At 35.5% G+C, this 17,882-nt stretch overlaps 2 protein-coding genes across 10 annotated transcripts in view; both read left to right on the top strand.

Moving 5' to 3' along the window:
- Positions 1–9,432, top strand: part of LOC136812157 (potassium voltage-gated channel subfamily A member 1-like) — a 35,255-nt gene extending 25,823 nt beyond the window's left edge. For 6 of the 9 annotated variants that reach the window (XM_067068626.1, XM_067068629.1, XM_067068632.1 and 3 more), the window contains exons 2-3: positions 5,945–7,033; positions 8,334–9,431. In XM_067068626.1, the coding sequence (XP_066924727.1) occupies positions 5,945–7,033; positions 8,334–8,707 (1,463 nt within the window). In that variant the 3' untranslated portion in view covers positions 8,708–9,431. Of the gene's footprint in view, positions 1–51; positions 152–4,570; positions 4,758–5,944; positions 7,034–8,333 lie in introns of those variants that run through there. The other 3 variants (XM_067068634.1, XM_067068631.1, XM_067068627.1) reach the window with 3 other exon arrangements.
- A 5,331-nt stretch (positions 9,433–14,763) lies between these two features.
- LOC136812160 (uncharacterized) lies at positions 14,764–17,827 on the top strand. Its single transcript, XM_067068638.1, has 3 exons — positions 14,764–15,171; positions 15,627–16,214; positions 16,696–17,827. Exons 2-3 carry the CDS (start codon positions 15,842–15,844, stop codon positions 17,709–17,711), a joined length of 1,389 nt encoding a protein of 462 aa, XP_066924739.1. The 5' UTR covers positions 14,764–15,171; positions 15,627–15,841; the 3' UTR covers positions 17,712–17,827.
- Positions 17,828–17,882: the final 55 nt, after the last annotated feature.

A 17,882-nucleotide genomic window follows, 5' to 3' on the forward strand; every position in this document is an offset into this window, starting at 1 on the left:
TAGCTTTTGTGTCAAATTTCTGATAGAAAGATTTTCAATATTGAGGAATGTTCTTAGAGTCTGTCGTGTAAAATAAAAAGGAATTTTGAAGAATTATTCAAAAGTTTGATTCGAGTTGTTAGTTTGTGGTTTATAATGCGCTTAAAATACGGTAAATAACCATTTAAAATCTATGATTGTGATTATCACGGAATATGTATTAGAATTCCTGCATGAAACTCTCCGCAAAAGCGAATTTTGGCTTTCAGCTCTTTACTTTTGCTTTACTTTTTTAATTGTGTCAATATCTTATTCTTTTTAAATGCTTTAAGTGAAGTAGTGAAGCGGTTATAAACCTTGATTCACGTCTGTGAGGTCAGGGTTCGATTCTCACTCGGTGCTATGATTCACTTGGCAAGTTAATGTACCTTCGCTCGGGTCGACCCATGCCTTGTGAGGGGAACTGGGTACCATCACTCTGATAAAAGAGTATGGGGAGTATGTCAGGTATTTCATGAGGTGTGGTGACGATACTCATAGGTTCAACACCTGCGAAGATGTATGTCCTCCCGTATAGTTCGGGTATCAATAACTCTGCCTTGTCGTGAGCGTAGGGTTAGCAGTGTCTGGCAAGCGTGGTAACTTCCTCTGTCCAGGGATAAGGCCCATTTCGGATAATTTGGAGGATTCGATTCTCTCTTTTTCTCTTCTTTGAATGATTTGGAGAGTTAGACCTCAAACAGCTCCATAATAACTTTTTTAGGGAACTTTTGATGAGCATTAAGCAGAGATATATTATATATATTAACCATTGACTTTGCACACTGTAGCCGAATGCTCTACCTTTAAACTACGGGTTGCTGCACGGACAAGAACGTACTCTTAAGCAAAATAAACCAGCCGAGGCTGGAAGGTCAGCCATTAGAGCTTAGCTAGATAGCTTTAATAAGTGGGTTAACAGATGTAAGAGATGTACTGAAACCCCGGGGGGGGCACTGGGTTTGTGGACTGACGGTATGTGCGGGCCAAAAATTGGCTTTTAAAATTGCACCCTTACAGTGCAGCAAAAATCAGTGAAAATCATACCCTTAGAGTGCATTTCCCCCAAAATTTTCGATCCCTTTCGTGCAAAAAATGGTCAAAATTCTAGCATTTTTGGTCAAAATATCTAGATTTTTCAAGAATTTTCTGAAATTTCTACCCTTACAGTGCATCTCTAGTTTTTCCGATCCTTACAGTGCATTTTAAACATATTGGAAAAGGTACCCTTAGGACCCGCACATACCCGTCAGTCCTTTTGCCCAGCTGCCCCCCCCCCCGGGACTGAAACAGAGTAGACTAAAAATGTTGAATAATGTACAAAATGTGAAACATTTGATAACTTGATTTAAAATTATTTAAAACAAGCCTGAGAGCTCCTCCAACCCCCCCCCCCCCACCGAGAAGATCAAAGTATACTTCTCTTTAGCATTGTAGCACTGTTTCTATGACATCAAACAATTAAGCTATAGTTCATTACTATAAAATAAAAGAGAAACATAGTGTAATTAAACTTTTTGTTAATTTCATTCCAGTCAGTTATGATACATTTTTTCTGTTGGATGTAGACAATATCCATATCTGACCAAAGTGTTATCTAGAAATAAATAAGAAAATTGCCAAAACGTCAGAAATAAAGATATCCATCAAATATACATAGAAACTGTACTTTTTGTTTTACTTGATAAAACTCCAATAACACTTTAAACTCCAGAAAAACACAGTTTGCATCAAAATCTTTTCAAAACGTAGTTCATATTTATAACATCTCAACAGGAACTGTATTTTGGTAGACTTGGTCAAATTACAGAAACCATTTGTCAGTTGTCTGCAAGGCCAATGAGGTACGTAACTGACTGCTATTCAGTCAAAGCCAAAATTTGGCAAGGTCAGAAAAACATAATTTACATCCAGTCTTCGTAAATAAATTTTGTAGTTTAGTACCGTCAAGTTACACAACATGCACACAACCATCTTGAAGACTTTGCTGTGCAGGGAAGTTCATTTTCCCCCCATTTTGCTTTAAACTCCCTTTTGATTGGTCTTTGAATTTGGGCGATTGCTTTACCGCCTTGGCGGAATAAACACACGGCCAAAATAAATAAATTCAACAGGGCAGCGGAGTAGCAATTAATTATCGCCGTTCATTCCATTCCATCATTCAGTCAAAACGTGCGCCAAGGTAAGAAAAGGTTAGAAAAACACAATCTGCGTCCGGAACTGCGTGAAAAATAGTTTGATCAATTTCAACAAGAACTGTATATATTAATATTAATATAATTGATCAAATTCCAAAGACCATTTGTCATAATTTTACAAGTTCAATAATAGGAGATGTGATGTCATCATTTGGTTCCCGTCATCTGACCGACCCTCAGGTAGAGTTAGCAGGTAGAGTTGGAGAGTCGGAAAGCTTTTCCGCTGCTTTGCTTGATTTCCACTGTCGACCTCTGCACGCTTTATGTTTACAAGTTTTCAAATCGAAGTAGCGAGCCGCATGCTAATGGAGAGTAAACCGAAAACCAGTTTATCCACGGTTTCTCAATTTCTTAATTCGGATCAGTCCACACGGATTCCCTTTCAACAAGATGTAGCTGCTTCTTAAAAGAAAAATATTTTCGACCGACCGACCAAATGACCCCCACTTTTTAAAGTAGAAATGACGGGAACCAAACAATTTTTCGCGATTCGCCTTATCAAACACGTCCAAACCAAGTCCAAAAAAGCACGATTGCATCATCCAGTCTTTATCAAATTTAGACAGTAGCTGTACTTTTGTAAACTTTATCAAATTCCAATAACATTATAACACCATCAGTCCCACCTAGAGGCAAACAAGAAAAATATGTTTTTATTGCAAAAACTAATAAAAAACAGCAATAAAAAGTATCAGAAAATTCAACATAAACAAAAACTTGAGCAAACGGCTTTAAACCTTCAAAAGATGTAGAAAAAGAATCCCCTTGATGAAAATCATGTGAAATATAATAACAGAAATTGAAGCTTGCAACAGATCATTTACACTGGAAATACTTTGGTACAACACTGACTTATGACATCTGACTTATCGCTTGAGCCGCCATCTTGAAACACCACATTATGATCTGTAAAAACAACGCACGCTAAAAGTACCCAAAAAGTTAACCCGATCGGAAGAAAGTTTAGAAATCAAAGTGAGATCCGGAAATCGGATTTTTTTTTGTCGTCTTATGATGCTGATGGAAGAAAATTTTACCTATTTGAATGCTCAGCTTAGGCTGACCAAAAAGGCCCTGACAGGTTTCAATTTCCAACATAATTTTGACCCTGACAGAACAAATTTGACAAATCCAGTCAAAAAAGTAAATATTTTCTTCCAATTTGTGACAAAAGTTGATGCAAAGGGACGATGACAATTGAAGCGTTCATGTATCCATATTTTACCTTGACCATTTACAAATATTACATACGCAAAATAATGTTGAAATTTCGCCATAGTAATAGACGGCCAGGAGGTCATTAGTATTTTCAACAATAACATTTAAATTACCCTCCATTAACATTGAAAAACAAGTTTTTCCAGCATGATGATGCAAAGTAACTTTGATATAACTATCAATTAAAGGGGAATTCTGTGGTTATAAAATGAAATCGATTTTAAACCCGCAAGAATCGTGTCTAACTTTTCGACCGGAATTGGTCACTTTTCTACCATTTTTTGCAACGGACGTAAAAATTCATTCAGAACAGACTTATCTGATTCGTGACTCACAAATTGTGAGGTATTTTGCATTAAAAATATGAACCGCAAAAGATATTTCTGAAAATACAGTATAGTTAAATGTTTTGTTTTTAGATAGGGAGACGCCGTCCTGATATGAAATATGTGTCTGATATGAAACGGGAACACTTATGTACAAACATTTCTTACAAAAAAAAGGAAACAAAGATTAGCAAAAAAGTCAAATAATAATAGATAACTTGCGACGACAAACATGGTTTCTGCAGCGGTGGATGATGAAAGTCCGTCTTCGAAAAAACGTCTCCCACAATACTTAATGAAGAACGCGCCAGGGCCTTTTTAGCCAAAGACAGCTCAGGGTCCTTAATTGGCTAGTATATTCGGAAATAAAAAATTAGGGGATTTCCGCTGGGAAATATTGGACCATACGGTCATCATTATTAATGAATTAAATTTTAAATTGTCTAGCAACAGTGTTCTTATGACTTTGGTAGTTTTTTTTTTAAGAAACTAGTTTCACGAAGCAGACTCAATGTTTCTTAAGAAATCGGCCTTTTGAGCTTTAAATGTTTCTTACATGTTTCCAAACTTTTTGACATAATCAGCCTTATGGAAGTCTGGATTTAAAAGGTTATTAAAAAAAACGAATTAAAAAGTGTTATTTTCTCATTCTCAGCCTCAGCATGTTTTTTAGATGTTTCTTAGTTTTTAGGCATTCTGAGCCTCATGTTTCTTTAAAAAAAAACGTGTAGTTTTTTTCTTAATTAATTTCTTAATAATAAAATTTTTCCACAAAACTTTAATCAGTTGTCATCATCTCTATTTGAAGGTTTGATAGGGAGAAAGAGTTTTCATTTGAATATTTTGCAAGATTTTATGTGACACGCGTGGTTTTAACAAACGTAGCGTATAGGGGAGGTTTTGGATTTTTTTCTTTTTTATTATTTGATTTTCAAGATGCATGCGGGCCAAGCAGCAGGTCAAATTAATGTGGGAGAAGTACATATACATCCTGCCGGTAAGACAATAATTTGGATACTAGAGATTAAACGTTGTTCAACTATAAATTACTTGGGTTTGATATAACGAAAGGATAAATGCAGCATCCAAGTTTAGACTTCCTTTACAATGGCCACTATTTTTCTATCTTACGCGGTCATGTAAGTTCTCAAATTCAATGGCTCACAAGCGAGTCCAGTGAATTAGTGAATGAGTGAATAAGGGAGTGAGTGAGTGAGTGAAAGAGAGAAAATTGCTGTGACATTTATCGGGAAATGGTGTTATTTTGAGCTTTCCTAGCTGGTGAGCAAGCAGAACCTACTACATGTTAAGAATCATATTTTAAAGCTAAACTTAACAGATGCTTGGATCTTAGACAAAATACGATTACGTCAGCTGTATCATTTCTATAGAGCTCAATAGATAATAGCAAAAAGAAGACTTACTTGTCATTATCTTTATCCCAACATGCGATTTTTTGATCACATGGAGTCGAGGAAAAATCCGTGGTCGTCTGGTAGAGGCAAAGACCCTCCAAGGAAGATAACGCTCTTAAACTACATCACATCTTGTTGTCTGGTACAGGAAAACTTGTTTTATACAAGGGTAAAATGAATTATATGTATGCAAATCGTCTAACGCATGTGATATGTACCTGAAGAACAAGCAATGATAACAAAATTGAAAGTAAATTCTAGAAACATTTGTCGGTAGGGGTTGGTATTTATCCTTCAAAGAAGTTTTAAAGAGGCAAATAACTTTTATAGATCCTTTATCTTGAACAAATTAAACTTTGCGCTCGCCAATTCAGAATGATGATATTGCAACACAACCCATCCGACACCAATCAATCCAGAATTGATCGTTATCCAAAAAAAATATTTTCAGTAATTAAAGCAATCTTCTTCAATTATTTAAAAGAAGAAGGACAAATTCAATTGCATGACATCAGTTTGTGTCAGCTCTAAATTGTGTCTTGACATAGTAAACAGGGATTATTTATCTGGGTAAAAAGCAACAAAAAACAACAAAAATCTACTTAACAGACGTTTCATCTATCTAAAATCATACTAAAATCCACATTCATTTCAGGTTAAAAGCTGGTCTGAAAACTTTATCTACCGGTCAATGAAAAGGTAAAAAATTCATCATTTCACAATGTTACACCCTAGAAACTAACTCTTTTTCTTTCTCTTTCAATTTTAGTAGGCGCGAGGATGGACGAAGAGCGGCGTTTGGTGGACGGAGGATCAAAGAACAAAAGCTATAATGAAGATACCAGAATCAAGATTGACGGAGACGATAAAAAGCCGAACGAACTGGTCACTTTTAACGTCAGCGGTCGTAAATTCATAACAACCAGCCATACGTTATATAATTTCCCCGATTCCCTTATCGGTACAAGTGAAAACCGCGCTAAATTGAAACGAACCAAAGATGGGGAGATCTTCTTAGATAGACATGCTATCGTCTTCGAAAGCGTTCTCACGTTTTATCAGACGGGTATTTTCGAACCACCCTCTCAAGTCAATCAAAATATTTTCGTTGGAGATATCAAATATTATGAACTAGTTGAAGAAGCAATGCAGTCTGGATTAAAAGGATTTGATAATAAGGTTATACCGATGCCAGAAAGATTAGTACAACGTAAAATATGGACATTATTGGAGTACCCTGATTCATCATTCATGGCAAGAATAGTATCCATGTTTTCTCTATTGGTTATTATAACTTCAATCGTAACATTCTGTTGGGAAACTGTACCAGAGTATAATACCAATAAAGTCAATTTTGATGACCTATCACCTGGTAAACAGTTGACTATAAAGATTCTTGACGATATTGAGTTATTCTGTATCGTCTATTTCACATTTGAGATTATACTGCGATTCGTATGTTCACCCAAGAAATGGTCATTTATGAAAGATATTTTGAATATCATTGACATTGTATCGATTCTACCGTTTTATGTGACACTCATATTCAGCATGGAAGGTAGTGTTTCCATTTACTTTCTGCGTGCCGTTCGATTGGTTCGAGTATTTCGGGTCTTTAAATTATCACGACATTCGAATGAAATGAAAATATTGGGTATAGCTGTTAGAGAAAGTGGACGTGAGCTTGGAGTACTTGTATTCTTTATTTTGTTGGCAGTACTTTTATTCTCAAGTGCTGTTTATTATGCTGAAGATGGTGTACCGGGCACGAAGTTAGTGTCGATTCCAGGAGCTTTTTGGTGGTCTATTGTTACTATGACAACAGTGGGATACGGAGACGAAGTTCCACAATCAATTCGTGAGTAGAATTCCTTTACTTATCGCCAGGAGGGGGGGGGGCACTCATATGGTTCGACCTACAGTATGTGCCGCCCTTAAGGGTAGGTTTTTCGAAATGCACTGTAAGGGTGTACTTTTGATAGAGTGCACTACAAAGGTCTTCTTTATGCTGGATACACTGTTAGGGTGTGTTTGGGGACTACTGAATTGTAAGTCCGGTTAGTAAGATTTTGATTTATATCTTTATAGTTGTAACTCGCACCCATTTTGATTTGTTTTGCACATTGTGCCGACATCTCAGGCTCATTTTCAGGTGGCTTCAGCAAAATAAGATATGAAATAAAACTACACTGTATGTAAGGGTCAGAAACGTTCAGTAAAATGCGCTGTAAGGGTACCTTTTCATTGCTCAATGGCTGCACTGTAAGGGTTTGATTTTGAAAACCATATTTTTGGCAGCACACTCCGTTGTTTAGAAATCGAGTGAATAAATAATTTAAAATGGAGTTCAGGATGTTGTTTGTTGTCAAAATTCTCATACAAGTTTAGAATATCACTCGAGTTTGACCTATTTTCCCTTGAATTTTGCTTTATTTTACGTTTTCAGAGCTTCTTACGCAACTTTAAAGAGGAAAGCGGTTACACTAGAGACTCAGAGAGTAGATTATGCTGGAGGATAAAAAGAATATATACTAGATGAGCTAGTAAATTGCATGAAAACATTTCATAGACAAATTAAACCTCATTTGATAGTGGTGCCAAAAATTTCTGGTCCAAACACAATTAAAGCACACTTCTCGCTTTAAGAAAAATTCCAGTCACTCTATGAAACCACAAATATCTTTTTTGGAATTTTTCCAAACTATCTACAATATCTATCGCTCTTATTAAGAAACAAATGATAACAGTCTTTTGTATTCACTTTACCAATTTTCAGATCATCGCCAGCGATAAAGAAATGAACCTAATAGGGGTGGAAAATAAAATTGATGCTCTCTAATTCGACGTTCTACTATTGAGACGCACCATCATTCGATAATATTGAAAGGCACCGTCAACAAGATACTCTTATTAACGACACTCTACTACCCTTATTCTGTGAACATCCAATTTCTCTTGAAAATCTAATCACAGAAAGTCAACTGTATCTTCAAACGAATGATAGCGAAATATTGAACGATTACATAATTTCTACCTAAATAAAGTCTTAAAATTCCTGAATTGTTTCATATTTATAGAGTCTCAATTTAATCGAGAGTCCTGATGTTTTGTTAAATTAGAAAGTTTCTAAGGTAGAATTCTTTTTTTTTTCTTTACAGCTGGTCGTTTGGTCGGTGCAGTGTGCGCCATGACAGGTATCCTCGTGATTGCAATGCCGATTCCTATCATTGTCAATAATTTCACACGACAATATCAACGATTGAAACCAGCATCAAAATACTGGGAAGATTTTCAAGACACGCGGAAATTATCCGGTGAGGGTACGGACGAAAACGGAAAAACGGACCGGAAAACTAGTCACGTGATTGGATTATATGAAGTAGATATTAACAAAAATGAAGCCAAAAATACAACGGTGGTTAGTAGTAACCATAGCAATCATGTAAATGGTAGCACAACCAAAAATAATGGTGACGTCACTGAAATCGGTTTACCGAATGGGAAGGTTGAAATCGCCCATACAGCGCTTTGAGAAAAAGTTTTCGGGCTAAAGAGAGCAAAAGAGGGACCAAAATACTTTTTATGGACAATAAGTGTAAAAGACATAGTATTATGGGTACTATTTACCAAAATTTGGGGAAAAGTGAAAAATATTCAAACTCACGTTCGATATATAGAATATATTTATTTTGATAACTTTTTTTATAGACATTTGAATTGATATATATTCGTAATCTTTAAAAAACTTTTTTTTCGTTTAGATTTTTTTTGGAGGAATTGACGCATGCCTGTCAAAACTTTTGACCTCTGGCTGAAGATAAATAAGTAAACTGCAAGCAAAATTCGTTTAGTTTCAGTCAAAGTGTAAATATGCCTTTTTCCTATAAATAAAGCCGATGGGCCCCGTGTCACTGTAAGAACAGGCAATCCTTTTTTTCAATTCCAACCCTTTTAAAACAAACAATATTCTCTCCACGTTATCGGAGTTCGGCCTAGAAATTGAAATTCATAACTCGATTCATAATACAAAGATCGAAATTTTCTTTTACAATCAGAGAGGACTCTGAGCTCTTAGAGACAAACTGAACTCATTCAAAAGAAGTGAAAAAAGTATTTCAATATAACTTCCAACAAATCCACCAAGTGTATGTTGTTTTTTCTTAAGTTTTTTTTTTTGTATTTGTAAAAAAAAATTATTTTATGCATCATGTATATATAATAACGTTACCCTATGTAAAAAATCGGTATTGCGGTTAAAGTTAGGGCTAAAATCCTTACATTCTTCACTGAAAACGTATTTATGAAGTATCAGTCTCGGCGGGACAGTACATAGACATATGGGTAGCAAATATGCGCGGGTGGTAATGATACAACTTAAAAGTTTCTCTAAGAGGACATCAAAATCAAGAAATTCTCTGTGAGCAAGTTTCTTGCTGTGAGAGGGCCCAAATTCGTTACAAAAAATTGTAGAATTTCTCTCATTTATGTATTCAAAGATTTTTTTTGAGCTTTAGCTATACCAAACCTCTTTGATTTGAAAGTACTTTAATGCGTCATTTTTCATTAGTGGATATATAAGACCCACCTCTTTGGTACCTTGTTTGAATAGACTCCTTCCTACTTCATAAGAAGGCTAAATAAAGAATTGAAGAGCTCTCTAGGAGACATAAATTTAAGATATATATTCCACTGCTCTGGATATTTTATTGGTTATTTCTGTCTAATATTTAAACCTCTAACTAACTTCGAACTAAAATATTGGTCTCCGAGTATTATAAAATAGTTTCTGTAATTCGAATCTTCCAAATTCTTGGTTCCCTGAAGTTAGAATTGGTGAGAGCCAACTACGTAATTGTGTGTACGTACAAAAATATCTTAGAAGAGCTCACAAAATAAAAATAATTTCCGAGACTACGATATGACATTCTCTTTGAAGAGAATTGACGAGAGGCACATCCCTGTACCAGTGATGTAATTATTTAAATACATTTTTTCAAAAGCAGTTTGTTCTGAAAACATAAGGTTTTATTTTCAAATTCTGAAATTGATTTTTCACTATGACCAGAGCCCTTAAATCCCGTTGAAAATAGAATTAAAGAATTTTTGAATCCAATAAATTAGCTTGATAATAACTAATTAATCCTAGTAGATAATAATCTCTTGGAAGATAACCCGGACATCCCCTTTTAAAATAATACCAAATTCGGAGATGAAAAAACTCCTGAAAGATCAAAACTCGTTCAGTCTTTACCCCGGTAAAGTAAAAAATTTTCGGTATCTCCCCACTTAACTTGAATTTCTAATTGGTTGGGCTTATCCCAGGTCAAGTTTATAAATACTACACGTTTCTTTTTTATAAGAACATCCAAATTTTTTGAAGCTTTCGGATGTTCTTAACTTTTTTTCAGTTTTAAACCTAAAAATGTCCTTAACATGTTCTTTTTTTGACCATTTTGTGAAATTTTTTGACCATTCTCCTAAGAAATAGGGTGTTTTTGAGTCTACAATGCCTTTAAATGTTCTTAATTTGTCCTTAACATTTTGGCCAGCGAAGCCATGTGTTCTATGTAGTTTGTTCTTATAAAAAATGTGTATCAGTGATGTTTAGAATATCACTGGGTCACTAAGACAGAGGTGTATCAGACGGTATTTTTAAGGCACTGATTACATGACTAGGGAAAAGAATAGGGATTGATTTAACGGGATTGATCAATAACGTGATTTCGTGATGGTGATGGGTTAGGTTTGGGTGTGGCTTGGGCGTGGTTGTTTATCAGATAATAAAAAATAAATCACAACGTTCAAAAAATCTGAAAACATCCAAACTAGAGACTGGAAAAGACGAAATGTGACCAGATGTGACGTTCACTACAGTATATGGCCCCCAAAACGGAGCCGGCCCCCAAAACGGAGGTCGTCATTAAAATGAGGATTCTGAGTTGTAGATTTATCAAAATTAAACGAACTTTGTTTATTTTGAAAGAATGATGGTTATACTTGAAAATGAGCATGTTTTTGATGGTTTGAGACATATTCAAAATAACATATTTGCGTCTGAAGGAAATATTTTAACACCAAAATTAGATAAAAATTGCATATAACTCACTCTAGCTCCTTGGATATTGAAAATAAGTTATGAAAATGGGGTATAGGAAACTTTCTACATCTAATGCCGTTCAGAAAATGCAGATACATCTGTGACTTTAGAGGATGGGTAAAAGATATCGCATCTTAAAGGTCAACGAGGTCAGCCAGTATTTTGGGACCCTAGAATCAGCATTGATAAAACCGAAAATTCTAAATATGAGAAACAGCAAAATATCTTGGAATTCCACTCCCATCAGCTTGAGTTAATAGCTTATAACAAAAAATTAACATCATATATAAAATTTCGCTGAATCAGCAAAAATGACAAATTCTGTCATTTTTTTGGAAAATATAGGAGAAAAATACCTTTAAAGGTAATACCTATTTTCAGTTTCAGTTAAGCTTTTTTTCTAAAATTTTCACAGCTTATTCCATACATGAATGGAACTATTTCCAAAAGAGATTGCCTTTCAGAAACTTGATTAAAAGACGTTGTTAAATCTAAATTTTTTTTTTTGAAAATTTCTAAATTTTCAGTTTGGACTTTGCAATATCGAAAATCATAAAAATCATAAATTTTACATCCATCGGGTCGTAAATTTAAGGGTAAACACAAATATGTTCATAGTTTTTCCCGCTATTATCACTGGGCTAAATAATTTAATTTTAACTACACCTACGTTTTGGGGGCCCCGAACCTGCGTTTTGACAACCAGGGGTGTACTGTAAAAATTTTATCAAACAAATTTATGCCCAAAACCCTCTAAATCACATTTCCAAACTATGGCCAAAATTTTGTATTCATATCTTAAAGATCTGTCGAGAAATCGCTAAAATTGCAAACCTCCGTTTTGGGGCCATTAGAAAAAAGCTACCTATCTTTAAGTGATTGAAAAATATTGTTGAAATTGAAAATTTTGAAAAAGAACTTTTGCAGCCAAAAATTTTTGTAAAACCTCTTTTCCTCTAGATTTGAAAGAAATTTTAAATTTGATCGACGTTTTGGGGGCCACATACTGTATTGTGAAGAAGCCGGGACCTTTCGTGAAAGAAGTAACATGCACAAAGGGTAAAATGCAGAATTATGCAAAATTTAAAACCAATTGCAAAAGATTTTATTTGCATTCAAAGTCGGTAAAAAAATTTCGAAGAGATATATTACTTCCAGGATTCAGAATTTACTCAGCTTTTCAATTCTTTTTCTATTAAAAAACTGTTGATAACAAGTTTGAACTTTTTCCTTCGGGTAAAAAATCGCTAATTAGTGTGAATTTTGCATTCTGATACATTGCTTAAACGATAATTTTATCATTTATAAATGACTTCTGTAACATTGGTGTGAGATTCCGATTGGGAACTGAAAACATTGGTTTAATCATTGAATCAAAAGCCCTAAAATGACATGAAGTCATTATTTTGATGAATGGCAAATAAGTCTTTATTCCGATTTTCATTGTTGCAGCACACTAATTGATTTAAAGGGACTGATCGATAGCGTGATTTCGTGATTTTTAGTGGCCTTTTTGTGGAAACAATTCTTGAGCTGTCTAAAAGCTCAAGGATTTTTCGGAGTCAGCCACTTAAAACATTCGTTATTATTATTATTATTGTTATCCGGTGAGACGCTTTCCCCACTGGAAAATTTAGCCAAAAGTCATTCCTGCAGGGAAAAGAGCCCTAAGATCTGATTCATTTTAAGAAATTTCATAGCAATCATAATTAGGCCATGGCCAGCCCCCTCAAAATGTTCCACTTTTTTGCAGACCATATGCCATACTTAAAAGTTACTATTTTAAACCACAAAAACTATCATTTTCCCCATTAGATAACATTTGAAGGTGTTTTGAGGGTGTATAAAGTGAAAAATTTGGGCGACATTTTTTCCAAATTATATTGGACCCGCCCCCACTCAAAATGGCTCGCCGGGGCCCATGTCTTTTTTTCAAGATATCCTTGACCAACCTTTCCTATGTTACTTACCCAATTTGAGGGTACTGATTCCGAATTTGAATGTTACAGAAAACCCACAGCTTTTGCGTAATTCGCATTTGTTGTTCTTTTGCCTTCTAACCCAGCTGGTACACAACGTTTTTTCGACGTTTATCTAACGTTCACAACGTCCATATAACGTCAGATGAACGTTGAAACAACGTTGTGTGTCAGCTGGGAAGCCAAAATTTTTAGGCCAAAAAAATCGTAATAGAGAGTTTTCATTGAGAAAGAAATTTACTACAGCAATTTTCCATTTATTTTTTAATCAAAGCACACTTAAAAAGCCAATGGACCCCTGTCTCAATAGCACAGTGATAATCTCTTTAGCCATATTTTGGGAAAGCTCGATACAATGAAAGGAAGAAAATAATTCAAAGACCAGATGTACGTAGACCTCCGATCCAAAAATTATTTACCCCATAACAAAATTCACATGTTATTTATGTGCTAATTTGGCACCCGACCTCATTAAAGACATCCTACCTTTTTGTGCAATTTTTCCCGAAAACCAACTTTTCGGTTCGAAATTTCACAGCTGTGGGAGGTGTCACAAATTTGAAGATTTTTGGAGTATAAAAGGCGAACAATTTCGGCTGGAAAGGCATCAAGCTTTAATTTTTAATTCATCAAGAAGATTGATCAAGAAAGAAATTCAGGGTAAATAAATTATATAATATATTTTTTTGTCTAAAGTTTTACGGTAAGGTCTGTGGGAAATAACTTTTTTAAGTCATTTCGAAATATCATCAGCCGAAAAAGTTTATCGACTTCACAGAACTCATTATGATAAGAGCCTGATTGATGGGAAAGTACTCATCCATATAATGAAACACTCAAAACTTTGCCTCTTAAATTACAGCTGATAGAACCATTGGGACACTCTTCCAAAAGAAAAATCAAATTATATTTTCATATCGATGGGAACTCAGTAGCGTAGATAGGTGGAGGGGCGCAACTTTGTGTAGGGGAGCAGATTTGTATGACACTGTAATGATCTTTTTACATTATAAATAGATAATTACTGTGTCATAAAAATCTGCTCTCTTACAAAAATTATGCACCCCTGCTGGCTATGCTACTGGGACTAAGGACAAATGGGGTGAAAAGCCACGCTTTTGCATGTTTAGTTTAGGGGATACCCGTCTAGTTGTAGCTTAGGTACACACGCTGACATTATAGTTAGAAAGGGAACATTCATTAAACGGGGAGATTCCGGAAGAGATAAGTACGCGGTATAGATTAATAGGGGAACTCAGGATACCTTGATAAGGCCTTGAAAACTTACAGAATACAAACAGAATCTTAATCAAATATTTGAAAATATTACAAATAGCAATCCAATTGCTGGTGTGAAGATTTTGATCACAGACTTGAACTACGGAAGGAACTGTGTTCAAGAACTTCACAAGAGCTTCCAGCAAAGGGTATTACGGAAGCATGGTGATAGACTCTCTTCCTTCACTGATATATTACTCAAATATTTGAAAATTTTCTTTTTTACATCATCAGATGAAGCTGTTTTTCCTCGTGCTTTCCTTATTGGTGGTCGAACAAAGATGTCAAGTATCCGAACAACAATTCCAATCCGTCAAATCAACATTGGCTGCACTCTCACGTCAAGTTATGCTCCAACAATTTTTCACCGAAACACGTGTCCGTACTGAAGGCCAATCAGGTTTAAAAGTCAACCGACAACGAAGCAATGGTTTAAAGAACTACCATATCAACACCCATACTGGTAGATCCGCAGCTGCAATTCACGAGCATGCTAATAATGACCGTACTGTAGGAATGGGAGAACTTACAGCTGTCCTTAATGGGATTGAATTTAAGACAAGACACAACGATTACCGATTGTACATGCCTCACCGAACATCTCAAAATTTCAATGCGTACGAGAAAGTGCCATTCCCTGATGTAAGAATATAAATTTTTCTTTATCCTATTATTGAAAATTTAATTTTCATTAGACCCGCGGAAATTTATAATTTTGCTACCGTTTCTGTTTATCCTCTACCCAGCTGACACACAACGTTGTTTCAACGTTTATTTAACGTTCACAAAGTCCATATAACGTTAGATAAACGTTGAAATAACGTTGTGTCTGCTGGGTGCGAAAAGAGTTTCTTACAGAGGAGGTATATATCTAAAGAGTTCTGCAATTCAGACTATAGATTTGCATGCTGTCAAGTCATGTATTTTTCTCTGTTGTTGAATTAAATTTTCAGAAGTTCCAGAGTGTTCTCAAAGTCAAGAAAAAAATGCTTTCCTCTCGAAAGCATAGATCTTCAATTACACTCTTTATAAAATGTTTTTAATGCCTCTTACAGTATTCTTCATCAGTTTGAATTTATCATGATGTTATTTTCCAGGTACCACCACAAGTCGAAGCTAAAGAAACCATCGATGAACAAATCGCCGAAATGAGAGAATACTTCAAAGCTTGGAGAAATCAAGATCCAAAACACCGCGACTATAAACCATACTTCAAAGCTACGTTGTGCTACTTAGAAGGTGCCTGGACTGCATCAGCACAAAAAATTGACGAGCCTTTTGCATCTGATCGTCATTTTGTAGATGCAAAATCATGGATGGAACTTCACGAGAAATCAAGATATATTGCTTACTCTGGAACCAAATCGCGACAAGAGAATCTCTCGTTCTTACCAACCAAATTATGGGTTTAGTCAACGATACAATCCCTAACTTTGCCCAATGGAATTATCGTATCATGTGTCATCCACTGAAACGTCACTTGCCAACCAAACGATTGAGAGTTATAGAAGATTTATCAGCTCGCATGAGGAACAACAAAGACATCCTGAGACATGCTCTCTCACGATCTGCGCGTTACCAACTCAACACTCAAGATCAAGATACTTTCAGAGAAAGACCAGAAAGCTGGAAAACTCTCCTTGATGAACTCATGGAAGAAATCCCTGGCAAAGATAATTATCAAGGTACAACATTATCATTATTAATTTGTCATAATTCCATAACTCATAAAAACATTCCAAGCTGGCACACAACGTTTTTTCAACGTTTATCTAATGTTCACAACGTCCAAACGTTAGATTAACGTTGAAACAACGTTGTGTACCAAGTGGGTTAGCGTCTCGTACAAAATAATGAAAAAGTTCGGGCAGTGATTTGCACACGAAAGTTCCCTGATCTCCAAAACTAAAACTAGTACTCTTTGGCTAATGGTGGATTTGTCGATAAAAATTGACTTTCATCTTTTCTCATCCTTTTATTTCATTTCAACCGGCACAAAGCTGTTTTTTAATGTCCATCTAACGTTTATGACAGTCTCTATAAGATTACATTATTGTCGATAGCAGTGTGCCGGGATTCAGGTCAAAATAAAATTAACAACTTTAAAAGCTTATACCCTGTCTCAATTTTCTGAGTAAAAATATATATATATTTTTTCATTTTCAGTTGATTTGGAGGATGAAGGTTTAGATGGTAAAGCAATGCAATTGGATGGAAGTAAACTCAATGCTGGTTATTATCACAGATGGTTCACTATTGGTGCAGATGCTATGGGATCGGTCAAACAACATCGTGGTTACAATGATGACTACATGTTTGCTGCTCTCAATACACAAGAGAAGATTGCCGGCGTTGAATTCAACAAATGTGTCAAAAATAAGGGAAATAAGGGAAAAAAGGAATGCCAAATGTTCAGACAAAAATGGTCATATGCAATCCCATTGGAGATCATCTACATGACACCGTTGTATAAATGGAATCCTTACAAATTGAAGCACCATGGTGACCAAACAACTGCTAATCTGAAAATCATCAATGGCAACGGCAAACGAAATGGTAATTGCGCAGCAGGCGCTGCCAAGGCTTATACTGGCATCAACAGCCGTAATTTCTACATGACACCTGCAGCATTCTACTCTGGTGCTTCTGTGGAGAGCAGTGCAGCTGATACAGCACGTGGTGTTACGTGTGTATTGGATCAAGATGGCGTCGAAAGACAAGTCAGAGCCGCTGGAACACACATTTTCCTACCACAAATCAAAGATGTTGGTGTTTTGAGAACCAGATATCCAATCTTTCCAGTTCACGGTGAAGGATCATCTGTATGGAAAGAATTGAACGCTGTCAGAGAAGTCACCATGAATGAAGAAAAATGGCAAAAGATGTACTGGAAAAACGCTGACCTCGACTCCGGTAATGAAGACACAACACTGTTGATGGGAGAATCAACCTGCGCATGCGCACCACGACACACCCATGAAATCAAATTGGACGCAGCTGAAGTACAAATGTTGAAAGGTGGCCATACTTTGACCAAGGAGTCTACCACAACTAATGCTCATTTCCATTCAGTACAAATTCGATATGAGCCCGACAAGAAATTTTTCTATTTCACTACCTGTGACGCCAAATATCAATGCTGGGATAAACACGTCAAACAATTTGTTATCTCAGATAGTTAAATACAATTTTTAATACTTGTGAAGTAGAATGTGTTAGAATACACCCATATTTTATTCATACACCCTTCACTAGATTCATTTATAGCGTAAATATATAATACGCATGAGCATAAATGAAAATGATTTGAAATTCTTTAACTAATAATACCCCTCTGAAATTTTTGTTAGTCA

The sequence above is a fragment of the Clytia hemisphaerica genome, unplaced genomic scaffold (genome assembly GCF_902728285.1).
Source record: "Clytia hemisphaerica strain Z4C2 unplaced genomic scaffold, Clytia hemisphaerica genome assembly, whole genome shotgun sequence".
Taxonomy (NCBI): domain Eukaryota; kingdom Metazoa; phylum Cnidaria; class Hydrozoa; order Leptothecata; family Clytiidae; genus Clytia; species Clytia hemisphaerica.

What these genes read in the sequence shown, in the direction of transcription:
- LOC136812160 (XM_067068638.1), top strand. Translation starts at nt 15,842, where the DNA reads ATGGATGGAACTTCACGAGAAATCAAGATATATTGCTTACTCTGGAAC. An exon ending in TGGCAAAGATAATTATCAAG is followed by an intron (nt 16,215 to 16,695) that starts GTACAACATTAT and finishes TTTCATTTTCAG; the next exon opens with TTGATTTGGAGGATGAAGGT.